The sequence below is a fragment of the Paramormyrops kingsleyae genome, chromosome 22 (assembly GCF_048594095.1).
Source record: "Paramormyrops kingsleyae isolate MSU_618 chromosome 22, PKINGS_0.4, whole genome shotgun sequence".
Taxonomy (NCBI): domain Eukaryota; kingdom Metazoa; phylum Chordata; class Actinopteri; order Osteoglossiformes; family Mormyridae; genus Paramormyrops; species Paramormyrops kingsleyae.
In genome coordinates this window covers 7,977,642-7,998,719 of record NC_132818.1, presented here as the reverse complement: position 1 = coordinate 7,998,719, position 21,078 = coordinate 7,977,642, and the positions used below count along the sequence as shown (strand labels likewise).

Here is a 21,078-nt window from a genome sequence, read left to right as displayed (position 1 = left end):
TATGTGCGGTGTGTATGGGTGTGTTTGCTGGGTCGTACTGTATGTGCGGTGTGTCTGGGTGTGTTTGCTGGGTCGTATGTGCGGTGTGTCTGGGTGTGTTTGCTGGGTCGTATGTGCGGTGTGTCTGGGTGTGTTTGCTGGGTCGTATGTGCGGTGTGTCTGGGTGTGTTTGCTGGGTCGTATGTGCGGTGTGGGACATGTCTGGGTGTGTTTGCTGGGTCCTATGTGCGGTGTGTCTGTGTGTATTTGCTGGGTCGTATGTGCGGTGTGTATGGGTGTGTTTGCTGGGTCGTACTGTATGTGCGGTGTGTATGGGTGTGTTTGCTGGGTCGTATGTGCGGTGTGTATGGGTGTGTTTGCTGGGTGAGGACATGTGTCTGCCTCTGAAAGGGGAGTCTCCTGCAGTGTGACTCACTCTTCAGATGGCTGAGAAGCGCAAATAGACTCATACACTCGCCCCGACCTCCCCCCATGCGCGGCACATGGCTCACAGAGCGCATGCCCTACGTCTTCACGTGGAAGCCCACTCACACTCTGCTCAGTCTTGACCTCTCCTCTCACCACTCTATCCAAGGCCTTTTCCAGACAATAGCTCCATTCTGTTCTCTCTTAATGTCTACATTCATACTCATTTCTTGAAAAACAAAGAGAATAAACCAGGTTACCTCAGGTTATGTTTGGCGTTTCTAGTAATACAACCATGAGTTTCCATATTTATTTCCTGCTATGGGTTATTTTATCAGTTTTTTTTTTACATAGAATTTATTTTAACAGCTTGATGCCTTAATCACATGACTTTAACATTTCTTCTCAAAAGGAGTTTTGGCAAATGTTCTGGAACATTCTGTCTGGTACCCTATACTCCATGTCCATTTTAATGTCCAAATTCAAGTGTTGATTGCCTAAACCTAACCTGATATCTTAAAACTATACTTGATTAGATAGAGTCCTGTGGTTCTAGGGTTTCAGATTCTTGGATGGCCTTTGACTATTTGCGGATGTCGACCCGACCAGAGAGCGGAGCAAGGTCCGCTTTACATAACCGGCTTATGGAAGTCCAGGCGTTGGTTTACAGCCTGCAGGGCTCTCTTAGGTTGCTGGCATATGTGGCAGGTGGTGCCCCAAGCTCAAACTGAGTGCGCCTGCTTTATTTTGGTCCTGTTTGTCTTCGCTGCTGCCATTAGTGCCAGGCGTTACTGCTCCAGCTGTAACCTGGCCCTCAGACGCAGCCGCTGAGCTCATCGTAACCTCAGCCCCCCCACCCCCCCCCATGTGGAACTTCTTGCTCAATTCGCCCCACACCCCCACTCCCTCTGGCCTCGGGCCGCCTCCACCCCTCTTCCAAAACTCAACAGCTCAGCTTCGCGGATGAACCCACCACCAAACAAGGTCAGCAAACACTGGGAAAGGCTACTGTCTCTGCCTGCGTTAAGATAAATTTACTAAAGGAGTTAGAAAATAAATCATAATTTAAATTAGCGGATCATAAATAGCTGTTGCTTAAAAACGAGCGGGATCTTTATTCCAGCGCTTGTGATATTCATAGCGGAGGCTTTCTGTTTTAATGTCAGCCTCCCTTCTTTCCGTGCCCCTGCCTAGCAGTTTATGTAACTGCCGGGCCCCGGTCAAGGTGTTACAGTAACACGTTTTGCTGTGGCAGCATGTGAGCCATCGGTCACATGGGGCCCCGCTCCCTCCCTCGAGGTGTTTGGAATGGGGGGGGGGTTGGCAAAGCTGAACGTTTTTCCTCTCCTGTCACCGCAGTCCTATGAAAGTCCTCCTTTTCCTGCTCCAAGGTCTCTCCCCCTCATTTCATTTTTCTTTGTTTTTTTTTTTTTTGTCTTGTCGCTGTTGGACCTCCCCCCCCCCCCCCCCCCCCCCTTTCATTTCCCCGTTTGTGCAGCAGCGACAGAGGCTAATTGTGCAGTAGCATTTGGCGAGATTTTAAGAGCGTCCTGTACCGCCAACCTTTAAGGAAATTGATCGCGGGGCGTGTGTCCGGGTCATATGTTTTGGGGACACCCGTGTGTCTCGGAATATTGGTGGAAGGGAATCACGAGTACTGTTACCCCCCCAAACACACACACACACTGTTATATTGATATCACTGTCATCTTCTCTTTCCGAAACAAGCTCATTCTTGCCCCCCCCCCCACGCCTCTGTATATGTTTGTTCATTGATACAGATTTAAGGATGAATCATTAACCACTAAAGATGTGGAGCTGAAAGCCTTCCCTTTTTTTTTTCTTTTCTAGTCACATGTACTGGTGATCCAGGCAGGCGGGGGCCGCTGGGGGGGTTATCAGAGGCTTATTTTTCTTATCGTAGCGCCATGCCTCGGGGGTTGAGGCTTCCTGGCCCCCGCTGCCCAGCAGTCACTCTCCTGGGGTGTGATTCTCAGCTCTGGTTGTTCCCGGGTGGGATTAGGTGACCCGGAATGAGATCTCCAGGTTATCCTACTTTGCGGTTAGGAAGCTGGCTTCGGTTTGGGGGACTGGTGCCCTGAAACTTATAAACCAGCTGACAAGTCAACCGAGGAAGGGTTTGCCTTATTTTGTCTTAGATGCAGAGGAAATCGTTTTAATGCTTGGGGGGAAAAAAAATAATGCTGGTTGTTTTTTCTAGCGGAGTGATTGCTACACAAGGTCCTCCGTGATTGACGTTTCCCAGTTTTTAATGGTTTAACTCAATATGTTTGCAAGATAATATATTTTTCTTATGGAAGGCATCGTTATGAAGGTGTTAATGTAGTGTGAAAAGTCTCAGTGTGAAAGCAAAGTGAGTTGAGCATTAATAAGGAAAAATAGTAGCTTGGGCACAGAGCACAATTTTTTACCAGCTGATTCCAGGGTGGGGCTGTGGCTATGATGCATGAATGAACAGCTGTTTATCCATTAGGGGTGTGTGAGTTGACGATAATTTATCATGAAATATCAAAATGTCTCCGCGATATGTCTTTTACAGAGAGATTGTTAGCATCGCGCTACAGTGCACACTCTGTGACTTGCAGTTCTATTGCTCATACACACGTCTGAAGTTGTTTTGTCAGCCGAATCTGTTTTAACACACCAATAAACCGGTAATAACCTAACAGTAGGTAGTGCTTCGTATTTCTTCCTCTCTCCCTTTCGTGACCTTATCCAAGCATGCAAAGCGCAGCATGCAGCCCATTCCCTATTCAGTGAAATAACTAAGAAGAATTTGACATCGGTAATATGGAACTTGTTCTGATTCTCCAAAACCGACACACAGGTTCAGATGTCAGAGGGCAGCATGACAAATCTTTTTAACCACCCCCCCCCCCCAAAAGAAAACACCCCGAAGTGTGCTGAGTATGTCTTTAAGTTTTGTTACCTAGGCTACATTCTTTATTACAGGGGATTTTGTTTGGGATGTTCAGTAACTTGTTGGTATTTAAGACTATTTTACAAGTTAAGCAATTGTGATAATATCTTTGACCGTGATCCTGTCTGAAAAGAAGTCTAATATAATATTTTTGCCGTATCACCCACCTCTAGTTTCCTTTTTTCTGGGGCCACTCTAATGTAGTCGGGCCGAGGGCCCCGCCCCGCTTTAATGTAGCCGGGCCGAGGGCCCCGCCCCGCTTTAATGTAGCCGGGCCGAGGGCCCCGCCCCGCTTTAATGTAGCCGGGACGAGGGCCCCGCCCCGCTTTAATGTAGCCGGGACGAGGGCCCCGCCCCGCTTTAATGTAGCCGGGACGAGGGCCCCGCCCCGCTTTAATGTAGCCGGGACGAGGGCCCCGCCCCGCTTTAATGTAGCCGGGCCGAGGGCCCCGCCCCGCTTTAATGTAGCCGGGACGAGAGCCAGGGTCTTTTGCTAAAAAGGGGCCTCAACTAACATTGTTCAATAAAATTTAAAACCTAGAGTTGCCACCTGTCCCATGCGAATGATCCTTGCTAACATACTTTAAATGTCATTACTGGAGCCCCCCGCTTGCAAATTTTACCGTCAGAGACCTCCCCCAGGTCGAAAATAGCAGGGAGCCCTCTGACAATTCGAATAGCCCAGGAGCCTCTGATCATGTAAATGCAGCTGCCTGCTGCCGTCCGATAGGTGGCTGGGGTAGCCGACCTGCTCTGGCCCTGTAGACTCGCAGACAGGTGCCCTTTACTGCAGGGCTCTCCAAAGCCGTCCCTGACTGTCACCAGCCCTGCAGAGTAAAACATAGATATGCAAAAGGGCTATTTGATTAATGCTACTTCTTCTGATGAGTCTAACACTGCCACATCTTAACTGTTTACTGAAATGTGCCATGAGAAATAACATAATCAAAATGCCTTTGCTGTTCTGATGATGGAAACACTGAAACAGTTTGTCACTTATGATTAATTAAGAAACAGTTTTATCTTTGCAGTTCAATCTTTCTAGTGTGTAGAGGTGGTGGGGAAAAAAAATCCTAAGACCCAGAATTGTTTTTGGTAAATGTATCATATAAAGCCATTTATGGGAAGTGGTTTACTGTTTTATTGTTCTTTTATAAATGGGGATAGTTGCGATATTTGTGTAAGGAAACCTGTTCTCCGAGGTTTCCGTTCTCTTTCCACTGGTTTGTAAACCCAGAGACGAGACACACAGGCCTGCTTGTTTGCGCCTCGGCAGGTGGGAAACGGAATAAATGCCAGAAACGGAAAACAAAAAAAAACCCAGCATTTTAATTCCCGTGCCTCAGAGAGAGCATGTGACTCGCGCAGAAGGTGTGGACTGTGTACGAGACGTCAGCTTTGTGCTTTTCCGTCCTGTCTCGTGGGACAGCCGGTCGGTGGCACTGGGTTTGTGGGGGGTGTCTTTAAATTTCTCAAAGCCTCTTTGTGGCAAGAAGGCACGGGTGCATCACCCTGGAATGTGCAGCATTTCATCCACCCCCCTCCATTCTGGTCCACTCTGGCTTTTTTCCCCTCGCTCTTTTTCCCGGTGATACGGAAATATGAAGACAAGGCATCGCGATTTTTATGAATAGGTGTGTTCGGTTGTCAGAGGTCGGGTCGTACCTTCCCACACCCATGGAAACGAGGTGGGAAGGCATGGTTAACAAGCCGGAACGTTCTTTTATTGGCAGAATCCGGTTTTATTTGGCAGCATCGCCTTGCTTACCTGTCTGTCCTGCTTACAGTGTGCACAGCTAAGGTACCTCTATACAGATATGTTAAGAGGTGGATCCACTGTGTATTGAAATGAGGGTGCTGGTTTAATACATAATGTTCAGAGAAATTCTGGGGGGGGGGGTCTGAGCCAGGAGCGCAGTAAGGGGCATGGATATCCTGGCAGATTCAGTAGGCAGAGCACTTTACAGGGGCCCTTGAGTGTGTAAAATTGTATGTACAGTTCAATGGGGGGGGGGGCCCAAGGTGACACTGTGTCAGGGGGCGCAGAATTTCTAGCTGCGCTAGATCTGACCTTTCTAGCCCTGATGATGATGATGGTGATGATAATGAACAAGATGACATGGGATTGGCTGCAGTGTTGGAGGAAACTGACCCAACAATGAGCGTGTGCTGATGGACGCTGGTTATTCAGGGGCTGATCTCTCCGGCTGCCCCCAGATTGCCCTCTGCTTGCCTCTTACTGGTGGTTGGACAGCGGTCCCGCTGAGCCGAGCCGCAGTTGAAATTCTGCAACGTGCTTCAGCTGCAGTCGATTTTTCTCCGGCTTCCAGCATCATATTTCACCGGTTCTGACTGATCCCGGGCCTGTCCTCTCCCCCGCTCAGATTTCACCTACCATGCATCTGCGGCTCCTGTTTCTGACCCTCTGTTCGAAAGGAATCCCGCCCTTCCTTGCTGCCAGTTGTATTCTGGTTAAATTTCAGAATAAACCATTCACCACCCTCCAATTGTTTCATGAGGTATAACACAGGGCTTCTTCCTCTGAGCTTTGATCGACATCACCTCCCCACACCCCTTTGTCTGCTATACAGGTTTCTGTCGTCGTAACGACCATGCAAATCCCTCCGGGAGGAAGTTAGGCTGGCGAAGTTCGATGTGTGCGGAAGGCTGGATTGACTGCTTGCGTGGTCGATGAAGGCTGATGGCCAATAGGAGGGCAGGCATACTAGGGGAACCAATCAGGGATAATTGAGGGAAATCAGAAAAGCTGATGATTCAGACCTTCTACGGCTGGGGGAGTCATTCTGTCCGGCGTTGGCTTAGCATTGTGCCACGTCTGCAGCAAAAAGCCAGGGATTCGTGGTCACATCCGATTCGGCGTTTACCTCTGACCGATGCTCCTGTGCCGCTGGTTCAGGCCAGGCTGAAAGTGTCAGAGACACTCTGACTGTTTTATATGGGAGGCTTGGGTGTCGCCCCCGCCTGGATTATCTTAAAGTCCTCCTCAGACTGCTGATGTCCATGCAATGCCCTGGATCCCTTCCCTGACATTTGATTAATACGTGTCAGTGTCTCTCCAGTTCCAGGGCTATTTCCAGATTTAGTGGCTTTAAATGAAAACGGCAGCGGCTGTTCCTGTAATTAGCATTTAGGAAAGAGCAGGCGGAGCGTTTCGGCCGAAGGTACCAAAGCGTTAGAGCTGCATGCGACACCCCCTCCCCCACCCGGCTCCACTATGGAGGAAATGTTTCCCACCACAATGGGCTGAGTAAAGGGGGGGGGGGGGGGCACCTGCCTTCGGCATTTTGGGGGGAGGCTGCTTGCTTTGCTGCCCACTGGGTGCCTGTCCCTGAGCCGATGTGGCCCCCGTCGATTTTCAGGGGGCATTCACACCACCTGCGCGTACTGTGTGGAGTATGCGCACCCCTTTTAATCTGCCTCCCCTCTCTCCCTCTCTGGGTTTCGCTGATAAACGGCGTTATCGCTTTGCGCTGCGATGGAACCACACACACCTGCATCTCAGAGGAGGGCGGCCGGCAGTGTAATATATACATGAGACACACACGCAGTGGGGAGCGGAGCTGGCAGTGACCGGCATATCCCAGGGCGGCAGATAACTGTTCGCCATATCAGACTGACGGCCGCCACCATTGGTCGCAGGTGGCTGTAAAATTCCTTCCCACCGCCCCCCCACCCCACTCCTTCCCACCGCGCCAGGCCGCATGACCCAGTTTTTAACACAGAATGAAACAAAAACTATTCAAAATTCAAAGATCTGGCTGGAATCTGGAGTCTCTGCATGTGAGCGTGTTAGATCACTGCCCTCCTTTCCCTCCTGACTTAAAAACGCACGGTCATGGTCGTGCCCTGGGGTGTAACTGCTGGCCTGGTTCCTGTAATCTGCTGTTTCCTAGTCTCTCTATCTGCAAGTGGCCCGGGGTCATTTCTGTTCATCGCGGTGACGATTGCAGAGCATCCGCACATCCGGCTGCATAAATCGGTGACATTTGCTCAAGCGACCTCCGCTGAGCCGCCCGTCACGTTATCCTCGTCATTGCCGTTATTCTTGCGCAACGTTTATCACTCGGGGTCACAGTCCAGACAGAGGAGGAAGTGGAAGTAGAAGCAAATCCTTGTTTTCGTCAGGTCAGTCATCCCAGACTCGTGCAAACGATCGCTGATGGCACGCCACCAATCCGCCTCTCCACACACCGGTCGACCTGATTATCTGCAGTCTCATTAATGCCGTCTCATGCTTGATTTGGTTCAGGGGGAGATATTCACCAAGAAGTGCTTAGCTTTGGTTAAAAACAGATTTTCCATTTAGCTTTCATGCAGGTTGCGCGGTGAGTAGCGCTGTCGCATCACACCTCCCAGGGTTGGAGGTTCGAGTCCCGCCCCTACTCTGTGCGAACCCCACACACATATTCTCCCCGCGTCATGCACCTTTCTTCTAAATTGGTCTCATAGCCCAAAGACACACTAGGGTATGTTAGACAGTCAGGTGAATTAGTATCTGTAAAGGATGTGCTTGGCCTGCAGTGGACTGGCATCCCATCCCAATTGTTTCCCACCTTGTGCCCTGTGCTGCCTGGGATAAGCCCCAGGCCCCTCGGGACCCTGTACTGGGTAAGCAGTTAGAAGATTGACACATGGATCATTTACACAGATCTCTGTCTGCTCTGGGACCTCGGAGGTTTGCGTGTGGCTCAGTTATCGCCTGAATCGCTTGAATTCAATATCAAATGGCTATTTACCGTTTGTTTTTGTTTTCGCTTGTATGCTGCAGCGTTGTAGCCGCCCTGCTGTCCTGCCAGGTGCCCCCCCCCCCACGGGCCGCAGAGCTTTCTCTCTCCCCCCTGATCGCACGCCAGGGATCCGCTTTCATCGAAAGAGGGGAGATTTGGGAAGTAGTCGCACAGGGACGCTGCTGTTTCGCCCTGCCTTCTCCCGGCCCTTGCCACACTCAGCCTGCTGATCGACTTCCTGCTAATTGTCCTGGTTACATAACGGGGGGTGGGCATTGTGTTCTTCCTAAGCCCACAGTCCACAGTCGCCTGCTCCCAGAGGAGCAGCCTTAGGCCCCGCGGTCAACTCTGCTGTGGGATTTGTCAGAAAACGGCCTGTGCAGAAAAGAGACAAAATGGGTGTTCATCTAGCTGGAGTCTTTGGGATGATGAAAGTGATCTTTACGATAACGAGCATTATGAGTCACGCAGGGCCTTTGTGCTGGGAGGGGTGGTATCGGGGGGGGCAGGCATAATTAAAGCTTTGGGGAAAGTGCTGTTTCAGAGTTTGGAATGGGAACAAGGCTGTGGGTTCTGCTCTTTGACCTGGTGCCAAAACCTGCACCCCTCTCCAACCCTCCTTCATGGAAAAAGTGGTCCTAAGGGCAATGGACAAGTCCATGTCCCGCGAGCTGCCCTGCACAGCGCTCCAGATGGTATATTCCACAAGGAGCCACCTCACCACGCAGACACGCCCAGCCTCTGACATGAACCTTCTGCTTACCTGCGGTCCTCTCTCTCTCTCTCCTCATCCTCCCTTGCACGCTGACCTACATTTCCCGTGACTTGTGTGTGCACGCTCCCACATGTACCAATGGCTGCAGATTCAGCAGCATCGTCGGCCTGTCACGGAATGTCACCGCGTCACCGTGCCTGCGGGTGTCGTGGCAACCAGGAGAGAAAGGTGACAGGCAAGAAACAACGTTCCTGCTTACAAGAATAAAGCTGGCAGGAACAGCGTGTGTGTGTGTATGTGTGTGTGTGAGTGTGTGTGAGAGAGAGAGAGAGTAGGGGCTGGGTGTGGCAGGTTTTTTTTTTAAATAAACCCTTATCATGCTGGTGTTATGAATGTGACCCCCTTGTGTTCAGGAGAAAGGGGGAGCAGGGATTAATCAGATATAACTAGTCCTGCGGCACTGAGACTCTATATCTTACAATTATCTTTCATCTGCTGGTCTTATAAAATTGTCTACTATTTTGATTAAATAATTTTTATATGTATAATTATGTGCTGTACAGGTTAAACTTTTACAGCTTGGTCCTGGTGGATGTGTGTATATGCAACATTGTGATTTAAATTTAAACCTGCTTATTGTTTTTAGCTGAGGTGGAGTGATACATTCACACACCAGTATACACCAACACACACCAGAATGCACCAGTATACACCAGCACACACCTACATACAATGACCTGCCTTACAAGCCCCTGTGACTCTTTTATATAGCTGTAGACAGATGTCATTGCTAGTAGCCTAGTCAACAATGGGCCAATGAGGAAGTAGGGGGTCGCTGATGCATTGTGGGTTGGACACTGATCTGAGCATTTGTGCCAGAAACGGCTCACGGCCGGGGCGGCTCACAGCTTTGTCTGTCTGCACTCGGCGATAATCAGGGCGTCGATACATCAGCAAAGCACTCAGACCCCCGGCGGAGACGATGTGTGTCAGTGTCCCGCGAGTGTGCCCACGCAGGGAGTGGGGAGGCCTTCCTCTGTGTGCTGAAAATGTGCAGATTCCTGCTGAACGCTATGGTTCTTTAAGCCGGATAAATACCGAAGGGAAAAAGAAAACTGTCTTGCTACTTCAAGAAATTCAGCAACTGTCTTGTTTTTATTTTCTTTTTTTTTTGTGTTTGAAATGCACCCGTTTGTCACAAGGACTGTTAGGCCCCTGTTTACAATTTAATGGGGTGTAAACATCACACAACCCTCCTGTTCTCTTTTTTTTTTTCCTTTCTTTTTCTCAAAACCTTCAGCAAGCGCACACACACATGGCCGTCAAATACAGAGTCAAAAGGTAAGTTACACTTCATCACAGTCGACAGGAGGGCAGACACCGTAGGATAAAAACACTTACAAAAAAAAGAATAAATTTAAAGTAACAAAAAAAATAATAATAAAATAAGCATTACAACATTGTCAACGGGAGATCTTTACATTTATACACAACAGCCTGAATTCCAGGCACCTCAAGAAGCGAAGCAGCTTTACACAGATACAAACCATACAATACAGTGTTTGCCTCACATTGTACAATAGGAAAGCTGTACAGGAAGGGGGCGCTGGCGAGCACGGTGGAGAAAGGGGAAGTAACCCTTAGAGAAGAGGCCTTAATTCAGTTATTGTCCACTCCTAGTGTCATTAGGATTTGTCAGTGGGAGTGAGCAGAGGTGCTGTGCTGGGTAGCAGAGGGTGTGTCCCACAACGCCGGGATGCGATTCTGGAGGGTGGGGGTCAGGGTGTAGCTTGGTGCTGGTAAGGAGATTTAGCTTAACTTTCTGCTCATTCTAGAGGTCTAGGGCAGCCCATTTGGGGAATGCATTTCAACACCCCCCCCCCCCTCACAGATTTTGCTATTTTGACACACTCCAATTTCTTTGCATGACGGCACAATGCAAATCTGCTTCCGTAGCCTAGATTTACCAAAGCATTTCCTCCTTATTCAGGGTAACTGGGGGTGGGGGGGTTAGATACACAGTAAATATATAGAGCGATGTTTCTCAAACCGGTCCTCAGAGACCCCTGGACGGTCCACATTTTTGCACCCTCCTTTCTTGCCAGCAAAAATGTGAACTGTCTGGCAGGGAGCTGGGAGGAAGCAGGAACATGGACCATCCATGGGTCCCCAAGGGCCGGATTGGGAAACACTGATCAGGGGAATAAAGACAGAGGCCCAAGACTGAGCTGGGATCAGTTTGGCCCGGTTACATGTTCCCATAACGGTTTGTGGGGAGCCTTTTCACATGGCACCTCATTCTTTCGTGTTTGTTTATTTATTTACCGCCTCTTACTCTATAACATTCAGCCAGACTTGCCCTGCATTGGGCTCCTTCTGCGTTTCCTCTCCCAGATCATGGCACAATTGAGGACAGCACAGAGCCCGCTTTCCACCAGGGCAAGCCTTGCTGAGTGTTAGTGTGTGCCAACAGCCCCATGGGATGATGGAAAGGGGGAAACACAACACGGTGATCTACTTTTTTTTTTTTTTTTAAAGAAACTTAAGAACTACAAAATACAATAAATAAACATCAATCATTGATGGGTTTTGCAGACAAAATAGGACTGTACAATCATTTTAATGACTAGACTGCTCAAATTCCCCTCTCCCCATTACTGTCGGTCCATTCTATTTTTTTTTTTTTTGGAGTATTTTTTTGTTTTCTTCTTAAAATATATATTCATTTAATATGCATATTTTATATCACAGTAATGTACATACCAAGTGCTTGAAAAATAAGAGAAAAATAAAGAGGAGTGAAAGAGGTTCAGAGATGGTGGAGCGAGACAGATCTCTCGGTCACGGTGTTGCTTCTTTGGTCAAGGTAGTGTTCCCAGAATGCATTGCATTTGGTTTTTGTGGTGGCCAACACATTGTATCCATGTCAAAACTACCATAAACAGGGCACTGATACTTCACAAAAACTTCTGGATTCTTTACAGAATCATTCTAAACAACATTTTTAACTTAAAAATGGCATTTTAATAATTTTTGACAATATTTTTTTTGACCGTCATCCTGACACAACTGCTAAAGTAGATTCCCCACCCGCTGCCATCTCTTTTAAGTGCTTGTGTTCTACAGGGAGAGAAAGGCCAAATTAGTCCTTACAGGATATGAGTCAGTGCAGCTAGAAGTTCAGCCCCAGTTAACGTAGTACATTTGGCTTCCTTCCTTCATCCTCTTTAGAGTAGAGTGGGTCGCTGACCCACTGGGATACAGGTATGCTGGTGGAGGATACTTTGGGGGAAGGGGGGCTGTCAAGGGTACTCCAGAAAACAGAACCAGTTGTAGTCAGCAACTTTATTTTGAGTCGCGTCAGTCGCGCCTCTCACAGTAAACCTTGAGATTCTGCAGTCCGAGTGACCCCTCCACGTTCCTCAGTCTCGCCTCTTGTTGCGGCAGGGCCGCCCGGCCGTCTCCTTTTTGCCGCAGTCCTTCCAGCCTTCCTCGGTTTCCAGGAAAGAGGACGTCTGCTTGTGTGATGCCACGGGCGTCCAGCTCTCAGCATGCTTGCCAGTTGCCTGGTGGCTGCTCGGGGCAAGGGCCAGGTAGGGGTGCTGAGGCAGCGGAGGGGCGGACGCTCCGTCGCACTGCGAGCCACTGCCGCTCATTGCCCGAAGCTTGAGCCGCAGCTTGTGAGGCAGGGCGGTGCCTCTGACCTCCGCCTGGGCTTCCGGGCTTTGGTTTGACGGCACAGTGCCCGGCGGCAGGAACGACGTCGCCTGCGACTCGGCAGGCGGCCGCTGCCGATAACTGGCCGCCTCCGAGCAGGAGGAGGAGGGACTCTCGTCATCAGTAGAAGTGTCTTTGTCTGAGCTACGGGGGTCCCCATCACTGGAAGAGGTGTCCTTTGTTGAAGCTGGACACTCCTGGAAGTATGCCTCGGGCCTGGAGCCTCCTTCATATGTCAGAACTGGAGGGTCCTCATCGTGAGGGCCATTGTAGGAGTGCTGGTGGTACAAGTGCGCTTGTGTCTCTTCACGGCTCGGGTGTAGGTCGGGGATGAGGGTGGCACCGTCCTGTTCTTGAAGAGGACGGGTGTGTCTGTAAGCATGTCCCTCTGTCCTCTCAGAGAATTCGTATGACAGGGACTCCAGAGTCGTGTTCTCCAGTTGCTCTGACCCTTCCACCAGGGTTTCTGGGTTCTTAGCACCAGGGGGGTCCATATGAGTCTGGGCCGAGTGGGTTGCAGAGAAGGTCTGTTGGTGAGGTGCTGGTGGAGGAGGTGGCGGTGCAGATGGTGACCTCTTCTCCGTGCAGTAGGGGGTGTTGCTAGAGCGATAGAGGATGACGCTCCTCTGGGGGACCGGTGGAGCAGCAGGGGGGCTGGCCACGGGTTCGCCATGGTGATGGTGCGAGTGGGTGTGCTGGTGATGAGCGGGGAGTCGGCTGGAGTGGATGCCGAACAAAATGTGGGCAGCACTGCCTCCAGGGCTGCCTGCTATGTCCACCTCCAGCCCGCCGATGTCCATGGCCGCATTCTCACGCTTGATCTCGCACCCCACAGGCTCTGGGCTGTCGCGGGATGAGCCGTCCGACATGTCGGACAGCGAGCCACGCGGGGAGTACTTAGCCAGGAGGGTGTGGCCCTCCCCCAGGCCGGATTGTTCGGCCTCAGAGGAGTCCGAGTTCATCAGAACCTGAGAACTGCTGGAGTAGGCACTGGAGAAGTAATGTCCGGAAGCAGCACCACCTCCAGCTCCAGCCAGACCGCCCCCGCTGGCTATCTGCTGGCTCTTCTCCATGTAGGAGGATGTGCTGATGAGGCCGAAGCGCAGTTTCAGCTGCAGAAGCTCCGTCTTCAGCCGTAAGTTCTCATCATTCAGCGCCATGACGCGGTTCTCCAGCACCATGTCGTTGAGCCGCCGCTTCTCCCGCGACCGCTTGGCCGCCTCGTTGTTCTTGCGGCGCTTCTCCCAGTATGAGGCATCCTTCTTCTCGTCAGAGATGAACTCGCGCTTGCGCCGGCAGCTACCATTGGGCTTGGGCTTAAGCAGGCGGCCTTGGCGCGGCACATTGCCCGGTGGTGATGGGAGGCTCTCACTGTAACTAGAGTACATGTCCAATCCCTCCAGGCCACTACTGTGACCGGAGCCAGAACCTGATGCTGGGACTTGGGAGGAGAGACTCTCCATGACACTTTAACTCTACACCTTCTGCTCCTACTAGTTCTTTGTTTTTGGGATATTCTAAGTGGTAGGATCAGATAAGACTTCTCGATGTGTTGGGGGTCTTCTTGGGATGAACCTCATTGATTTTGCTGATGTCAGGTGGTTCTTATTAAGAAAGTTACTCTCAGTTCCAAATTCAAGTGTCCAAATCAGCTAAAAATACAAGGAAGAGCTGGAGAGCCTCGCAAAGCTCCTCCTGCATTTAACAAGCGTCTGGGATCCTGGACAGCGAGAGGCAAAGCCTCGGTCCTGCTGAGAGGAAGTGGCACACCACCGTCTTCTCGGGGCCTGGGCGGCTTGAGCCACAGCAAGGAAGATCCTGTGGTCCGAGGACAGGGATTCACTCTGACCTCCGATCTCACCCTCGCTTCGCCGTGTAACGGGCTGCCCGCGGGACGTAGGTCACTCCGTCTGCTGCCGCTTGTCACTCTCAGGAGGACACCATCTCCCCCTCCGATCTCCTGTGGCAACCGGCGACTGGCAAAACAAGTACAAACACGTTAATTGCCGAATAGCTGGGGATATAGAATACATTGTAAATATGAAATATATGAAATGAGTTTAAAAATATATTCATATCATAAATCATACCGATGCCATTATAATTCACTTTTTTCAAAACATGTATAAGGACTTGTTACTGTTTCAAATACCCCTAGTTTTCCCAGTTGTGACCGTGTGTTTGAAGGGTCTCTCCTAGCAACCAGGGAACCGGTCTGTCAGCCCTAGCAACCGCTGTGTACTCAGTGAACCAGTGTACTCAGTCTGTGACTTGTGACCTCTGACCTATGGCTGGTCTACTTGTCTAGTCTTCATGATGCAACATCTCTGAAAAGGCACTCGAATAGTCAGACATGATTTAGAGCCCCCCCCTCCCCCCCAACACTTGGCATTCAATTCCGATTTAAGTATTATTTCATCATAATGGACAGAACACTCGCGCCTGCTGGCATGCAAGAGATTAACACTGGTCTGTTATTTTTCCTTCCTCCCAGCATGACACACACGGGCCAGCAGACATGCCCCGGAGCTGTGCTAGGATAATTAATTCCCCAGAGCAGCGATGAGCGGCGTTTTAGTGACAGGGGTGCAGAAATAACCCCAAACAAGCCTTTCCAAACACAGCCGCCCCTATTGAGGGAGATGGTGCGAGCCAGCTGGGGTAAATAGGGATTGGCAGCATTAACTGAGCAATAAATTAAAATGTGGAAAAAAATACCATAGAAAACAAGAACAGAAAATCCAGATTTTATGAGTCTGTAAAATTATTGGAGATGACATGCGTATGTGTTTGGAAGCCCATCAAGAAACGAGTGATGGCGAGTGGATTCACAAAAAAAAGATAACAGGAAGGTGAAACTCAACAGTGATGTGGCAGTGTGGAAGAATATAGGTCAGCCACTGAGGGTTGCACTCCGGGGGGAGGGGGGGTGCTGGTTAATTTATCTGGGCCGCTTGTGTAAGATGCCAAACTGCTCATGTAACTGAGGATGTTGAGCTGTCTGGGTGGAGGGCCGGGGTTAGGTACAGCATCATCAAGACCAAACTCTGAGCTTTTTTAGGGGGCTTCTGCTTCTGGGCCTTCACTTCTAAATCATGGCGACAGGAAACAACAACATTGGAGCTCAGGGCTGGATTTTTTTTAGCACTTTTTATGGATTTCTGGCACATTGAGGCTGCAGCTGGAGAAGGCCGATCGTGCTGGTGGCTGACACGCACGCGGCGCCCCGCCACACTGCAGCTGGAGAAGGCCGATCGTGTTGGTGGCTGACACGCACGCGGCGCCCCGCCACACTGCAGCAGGAGAAGGCCGATCGTGTTGGTGGCTGACACGCACGCGGCGCTCCGCCACACTGCAGCTAATCCTCACGACCTTTGTTCGTATCTTCCTTTCTGTTTTTTTTCTTCCTTCTCTCAAACACATTAAGAAGTACAGCTATTCCGGCCGGCCGAGGACATAAACAGGACGACGTCGGCTTGCCCCGCCATATTATATCAGCTCTCCTCAGCTTGTCTCCTTCCTCCTCTCCTTGCTCCCCTTCCATGCCATGCGTGCCTTCCTCTTGCTTCTGTCAGTGCAGTGTAATGTCACTGCCTGTACTCCTGACATGCATTCCGAATCCTGCAATCTCATAGCAAACTGTTTGAAATTTTAAAGCATATTGTTCTAACTTCTAATACCAAATTATCATATTATCCCCAGTCTGACTGATCCTGCTATCCATCACCCGGTTTTGTAATGTCTTAACTTTGGCATTCAGGTGATTTGAAGCTGAGTACTATGACTATATGCAAAACAAGGCAGCTGCCCCAAGCCCCCCCCCCCCTCCCCTCCAAACCCCCTGGAGCTGGCACTGGGTGTGGTGAGGTGGTGAGGGTCAATGAGTCCACAGTACACATAAAAATGACAAAAAACGAACATAAACAGCAGACGTGATGAAAGGCACATGGAAGAGGAGAGGAGGGAGACCTTCTCCTGCTATGTCCCACTGACCCAGAAACGGGCCCTGCAGTAAACACGGCGCTCTGCCGCTACCGCTATGCCGCGCTGGAAAAATAGGTCACCGGGCCTCACAAGTGCAAGGGAGAGAGGGAGAATTAGAGCACGCTCTAAAAATAGAGGGAGAACGAGGGGAAGGAGGGCGCTGCGAGGCGGAGGAGGGTGTCGGTCGGAGGGGGCAGACGGGAGGAATTTTACCAGCACGGCGGCGCACAAAAAACCCAGCCGTCGCTGCCAGATTGCACGCGCCGCTTCCACGTCAGCCCGCACGGCGCGGAGTCGCCGATTAGCGGCCACGCGGATGTCGCCGGATCGCGAGCGGACGGATCAGCTGCTGAAAGGGGACGCGTGACAAAACTGTTCTTTCGTGCTTAATTGTGAATTATAGGTGTATCTGCCCACTACTCAAAAACAAGCTGACATCATTCGATTAATGTTGCCTGCATCTTGTACTTTTTCTTGCTGATAAACTTAACTGTAATTTTGATACTGTAATACCAAATATGTGACAACTTCCGATCTGAACAATCATTACCGTAATACTTCATACACCTTGAATTCTTCCTGTATACGTTGGCCATGCAGGAACCCTAGCGATTTTAACTTTCTCAAGTATCCTGTATGTGAGTCTTTCTCAATTACGTAACCATCAGAACCTTATTCTCGGTTTTGTTACGCGTTCTACTAAAATGGCATTTAAACTGTGACTTTTTCAGTGAGCTGCACTGTGGCTTCTCTATAAATCCCAGGTGTCAGAGGTTCTAGTTTGGAAGCATAATGCTTAATCGTGGCAAATGAGACATACCGAGGTCCCCCCACCATCTTTCAAGAGAGAGGGCGAGACCGGGGACACAGGCAATCATAAACTGTGTATACAGCGGGGTATTGACCCTCCCACCTACTCTCGACACGAGTGTCTCTGCTCACGTGCGACCAAGAAAACAGAAGGTGCTGCCATTGGCTACCACCTGTTATCCTAGATGGCAACATTCTACCGGGTAACCTGTGAGAGGTGGACGGTGAGTGTTGTGATACTCGAGTCTGAGGAAATGCCGTGTTAGCCTTTTTTGTTGCGCTCTAATGAGAGTAAGTGCTGAGACGAGAAAGTGTTTTACGGGATTTTTGTCACGCTGGTAGTAGTTTGATTTTCAATTGCACAATTTCAGTGACATCTCAACGGGGGGGATCTCAAGACTACTTAACGCAAAAAAAAAAATACTTGCCCAAAAAAAAAATATTGGAGAAGTGGAATAAATGATGTATATTCCGTTTAACGTATGTGTAAATCTTGGCTATTGATGGGGGAAAAAATAAAATGCCATTAGACGGGAAATTGCACAATTTTTGCAATGCTCAGTATAATTTAGATGAATATAATATATGCGTCGGCTGTATTTAGCCGAGGTAGTACGACGCGTCCCACAGTCTGAATGCTGCTATGACTAATAGCGTGACCGACATCTGAGCGCTGCACAACGATCTGAGGTTATCGCGTACGCGCTGCCAGATCCCGTCCACCAGACGCTTACATATACTGGGTTTTCCACTAGTTGCATCATCCGTCGCTCCAGCCCGTTTCATTAATTATTTCACTTATTATGCAACTCTGCTTACTGAAAATGCTTACAGGAAGCCCCGACTTAATTCCTAAGAGACGTTAAGTTAGTAAGACTGCCATTCGCGGTTCACCTATATATTATTCTCTGACGTCTCCACACTTTGTCATGCGTTAACTTGCCTAAAGACCATTTTAAGCAACGTGGCTTTTTGCAGTGGGTCAATGTCCACGATTAGATCTGTAATTTGTTTGCGCACATTAGTGTCCATTCGCACCTTTCATCAGCACCTATGCATGCACGGATTTTCAATTGTAAGTTACATTAAACTCACGTCAAGCACTCCGCAGTAATATACGAAGAAAATAATTAGTAAATCGTGTCCTTAATTTGGGTTAACATCCCAAATGAAAAATTCAAATGCTGGATGGAGTCAATTCCCACCCCGTCCTACTCCAACAGCTCACATGATGAACCTCAAGCACGCCTTTAAATTGTATATGTTTTTCTTAAACATAATTTTCTTAAACCTTAATCAATCGTAGATGTTTCTCTGTTTGTGGTTTGTGGTAAGTCTAGTAATTGTAGTCACTTCTCCATACTTTTAACCGGCATTCTAGCATCAGTCAGATATAGGTAGAGTCTGTCTACGTTTGAAAGCAATCACTTCATGTCTTTTAAACAAAGACCGTTTGAACGGGTTTCCACCAACTGTTACAGCAAACCCCTGTGAATTTCTAAAATGAACAAATATATTTTCAACGTCATAGGCTGCAAAATGTAGGCTAGTTTTGAGTAATAATTGTACTGCTGTACTTGTTTATATTTCCAGATGTCATTTTTACATCCAACATCTCAATCGAATTATTTCCCAGAGTAGGGGGTGGGGGGTTTCTTCATCCAAAAATAGCATACAACTGTGCGTATCGGTCAACTCGCTTATACGAGAAACTGTATGCTCCCGTATCCATGACCATGTCTCTTAGAGGGTTTGTAAATAGTAAAATACTGTACCCACTAGTGGTTATCTAAAGTGAATTTCATGTTGTGATACATATTACCAGGAAAGGGTTAACGGGGTTGAGTACACAACATACCACCCTCGTTAACCTCTGCAAAGAGCCACTACACGTGACAGCGAGAAGTGTGTTCCCAGTGTTCGCATGGAATTTTTTCCAGTTGTCCTCGTGGACTCTTAACCCGATTAAAATGAACGCCAGTGTGGAGTAAAATAGCTGCTTACTGACCCTAAAACATGCGTATTTCATTGCCATGCTATGGGATAATGGTGCATTTAGTCTATATTTTACATTTTTATACATAACCGTTTCGCCGTTGATTAGGTACTTAATGTGAAAATAGCTTGTCAATTCACCTCTGAAGGCAGTGTGGAAAATGTAAAGCAATTTAAACATCAAAGCCCGTAAAATGTATTTTAAATAGTACTTGCTGAAGCATCCGGGGACATATTGTGTCAGAATACAAGCCCTGTGTTGCCTTCGCTGATTCAACTGCTCCTTTTGTTTTGAACCTTCCCAACATCTGTAGTTTCTACAGGAATTTCTGTCTCCTCGCATTACCCTTGTCCTTCCTAGTCTACCCTCCCCCTATAAAATCCACCATTTAAACACTGCGAAAAAAACGCCCTGACATTGAGATTATGTGTACGGTACCGGAGTTTCCAACATTGAGCACCACCCCGACTGGACTACAACAATCAGACCCTAGATTAAATAAAACATTTTGATAAAAAAAATGCGAAAACAAGCACATAAAGGAATCCTGGTATTTATTTTTAAAATGTACTTTGTAGTTATAGTGTGTCCTAAGGTTAACTAAAATGACCGGCTATTGCATGAATAATCGGTCCCCTTTGACGGGAGAGCCTAAACGCATTCCCGCAGCCTTGAATAAGTCACATAGATGCGGGTCTGTTATACACTCATTTTTGCAGATGCAGCGCCCCGTGTCAGAATAAAGCATGAAACTTACCTTTGTGCAGTATTAAAAATCCACAGTGTGTAGCACCGCGCCACTGCTCAGTTATTCTTTGCGCTCCCTCTCTCTCCAGTTTGAATTGAAATGTACGGTGCGCTCGTAGCTGCTAGTACAAGCGATATGATTCGCGTTTCGGTGCCGCTACGGATTCCGTGTCTTCTGTTTTGCTTTGGATAATCATGTTATGTTGGTGACGTGCTCCAATTCTCCCTCTCTTGATTTCTGTCTGAAAATGTATGTTAGTAGGTCAGTAGTTGCATAACAGGACGCTTTAGGTGCCTAGTCACGTTTTGTTTCGCTCTCTCTCGCTCGCTCGCTCGCTCGCGGATCCTCCTGCCCCCCCCCCCCCCCCATTCCCCCCTCCTTCACACACGTTTTTTTCTTGGGCTCTAGTTTCAACGTGATGCAAAGGGATGGGAGGGACTCGGCTTTCTGCCAGGCTAGCTCAGATGTAGGCCAGAGATGCCCATAATAAGGTTTCTAAACAAAATGAGAGAGAGAGAGAGAGACTAGAAGCCTGAAAAATAGAATACGAGGAGACATTTTTAGAAACAGGCCCCCAGCACGTGATATAAAAAGCGCCGATTTTACGCGACAGTCCGCGTTTGGGGAAAATACATTTAGACCATGAAGGTCATACATGTAATCAGATTTTAAATAATTAATCTTATTATAAATTAGGTGGAATATGGTGTCTCACTAGGTAGCAGTGTCACCCCCGCAGCACTAGGGTTGTGTTCGTGTGGAATTGGCATACTGTACTCCCCCATGTCTCCTGGCTTTACTCCTGCAGTCCATAGACATGCAGTTAAGGGAGACGGGCTTCTGTAAATTGCCCATTGTCTATGGCTGTGAGCGTGTGCCCTGCCAGGACTGGCATCCACTCCGGAGTGCACCCTTGTCTTGTCACCCTCGCTGCCTGGGACAGATTTTTTCTTGAATATTTAGCATCGCTTTATTTTTATACCATTTGTATTTAGGAAATGTTACGTCCTTCTG

The 21,078-nt window shown here is 48.8% G+C and overlaps 1 protein-coding gene across 1 annotated transcript; it reads right to left on the bottom strand.

Annotated features, from left to right (window-relative positions):
- Positions 1-9,945: 9,945 nt before the first annotated feature.
- Positions 9,946-20,408, bottom strand: LOC111856311 (uncharacterized). Its single transcript, XM_023836158.2, has 2 exons — positions 20,074-20,408; positions 9,946-14,502 (listed from the first exon to the last, which is right to left on the bottom strand). The coding sequence occupies exon 2, from the start codon at positions 13,987-13,989 to the stop codon at positions 12,232-12,234; it is 1,758 nt and encodes a 585-aa protein (XP_023691926.1). The 5' UTR covers positions 13,990-14,502; positions 20,074-20,408; the 3' UTR covers positions 9,946-12,231.
- Positions 20,409-21,078: the final 670 nt, after the last annotated feature.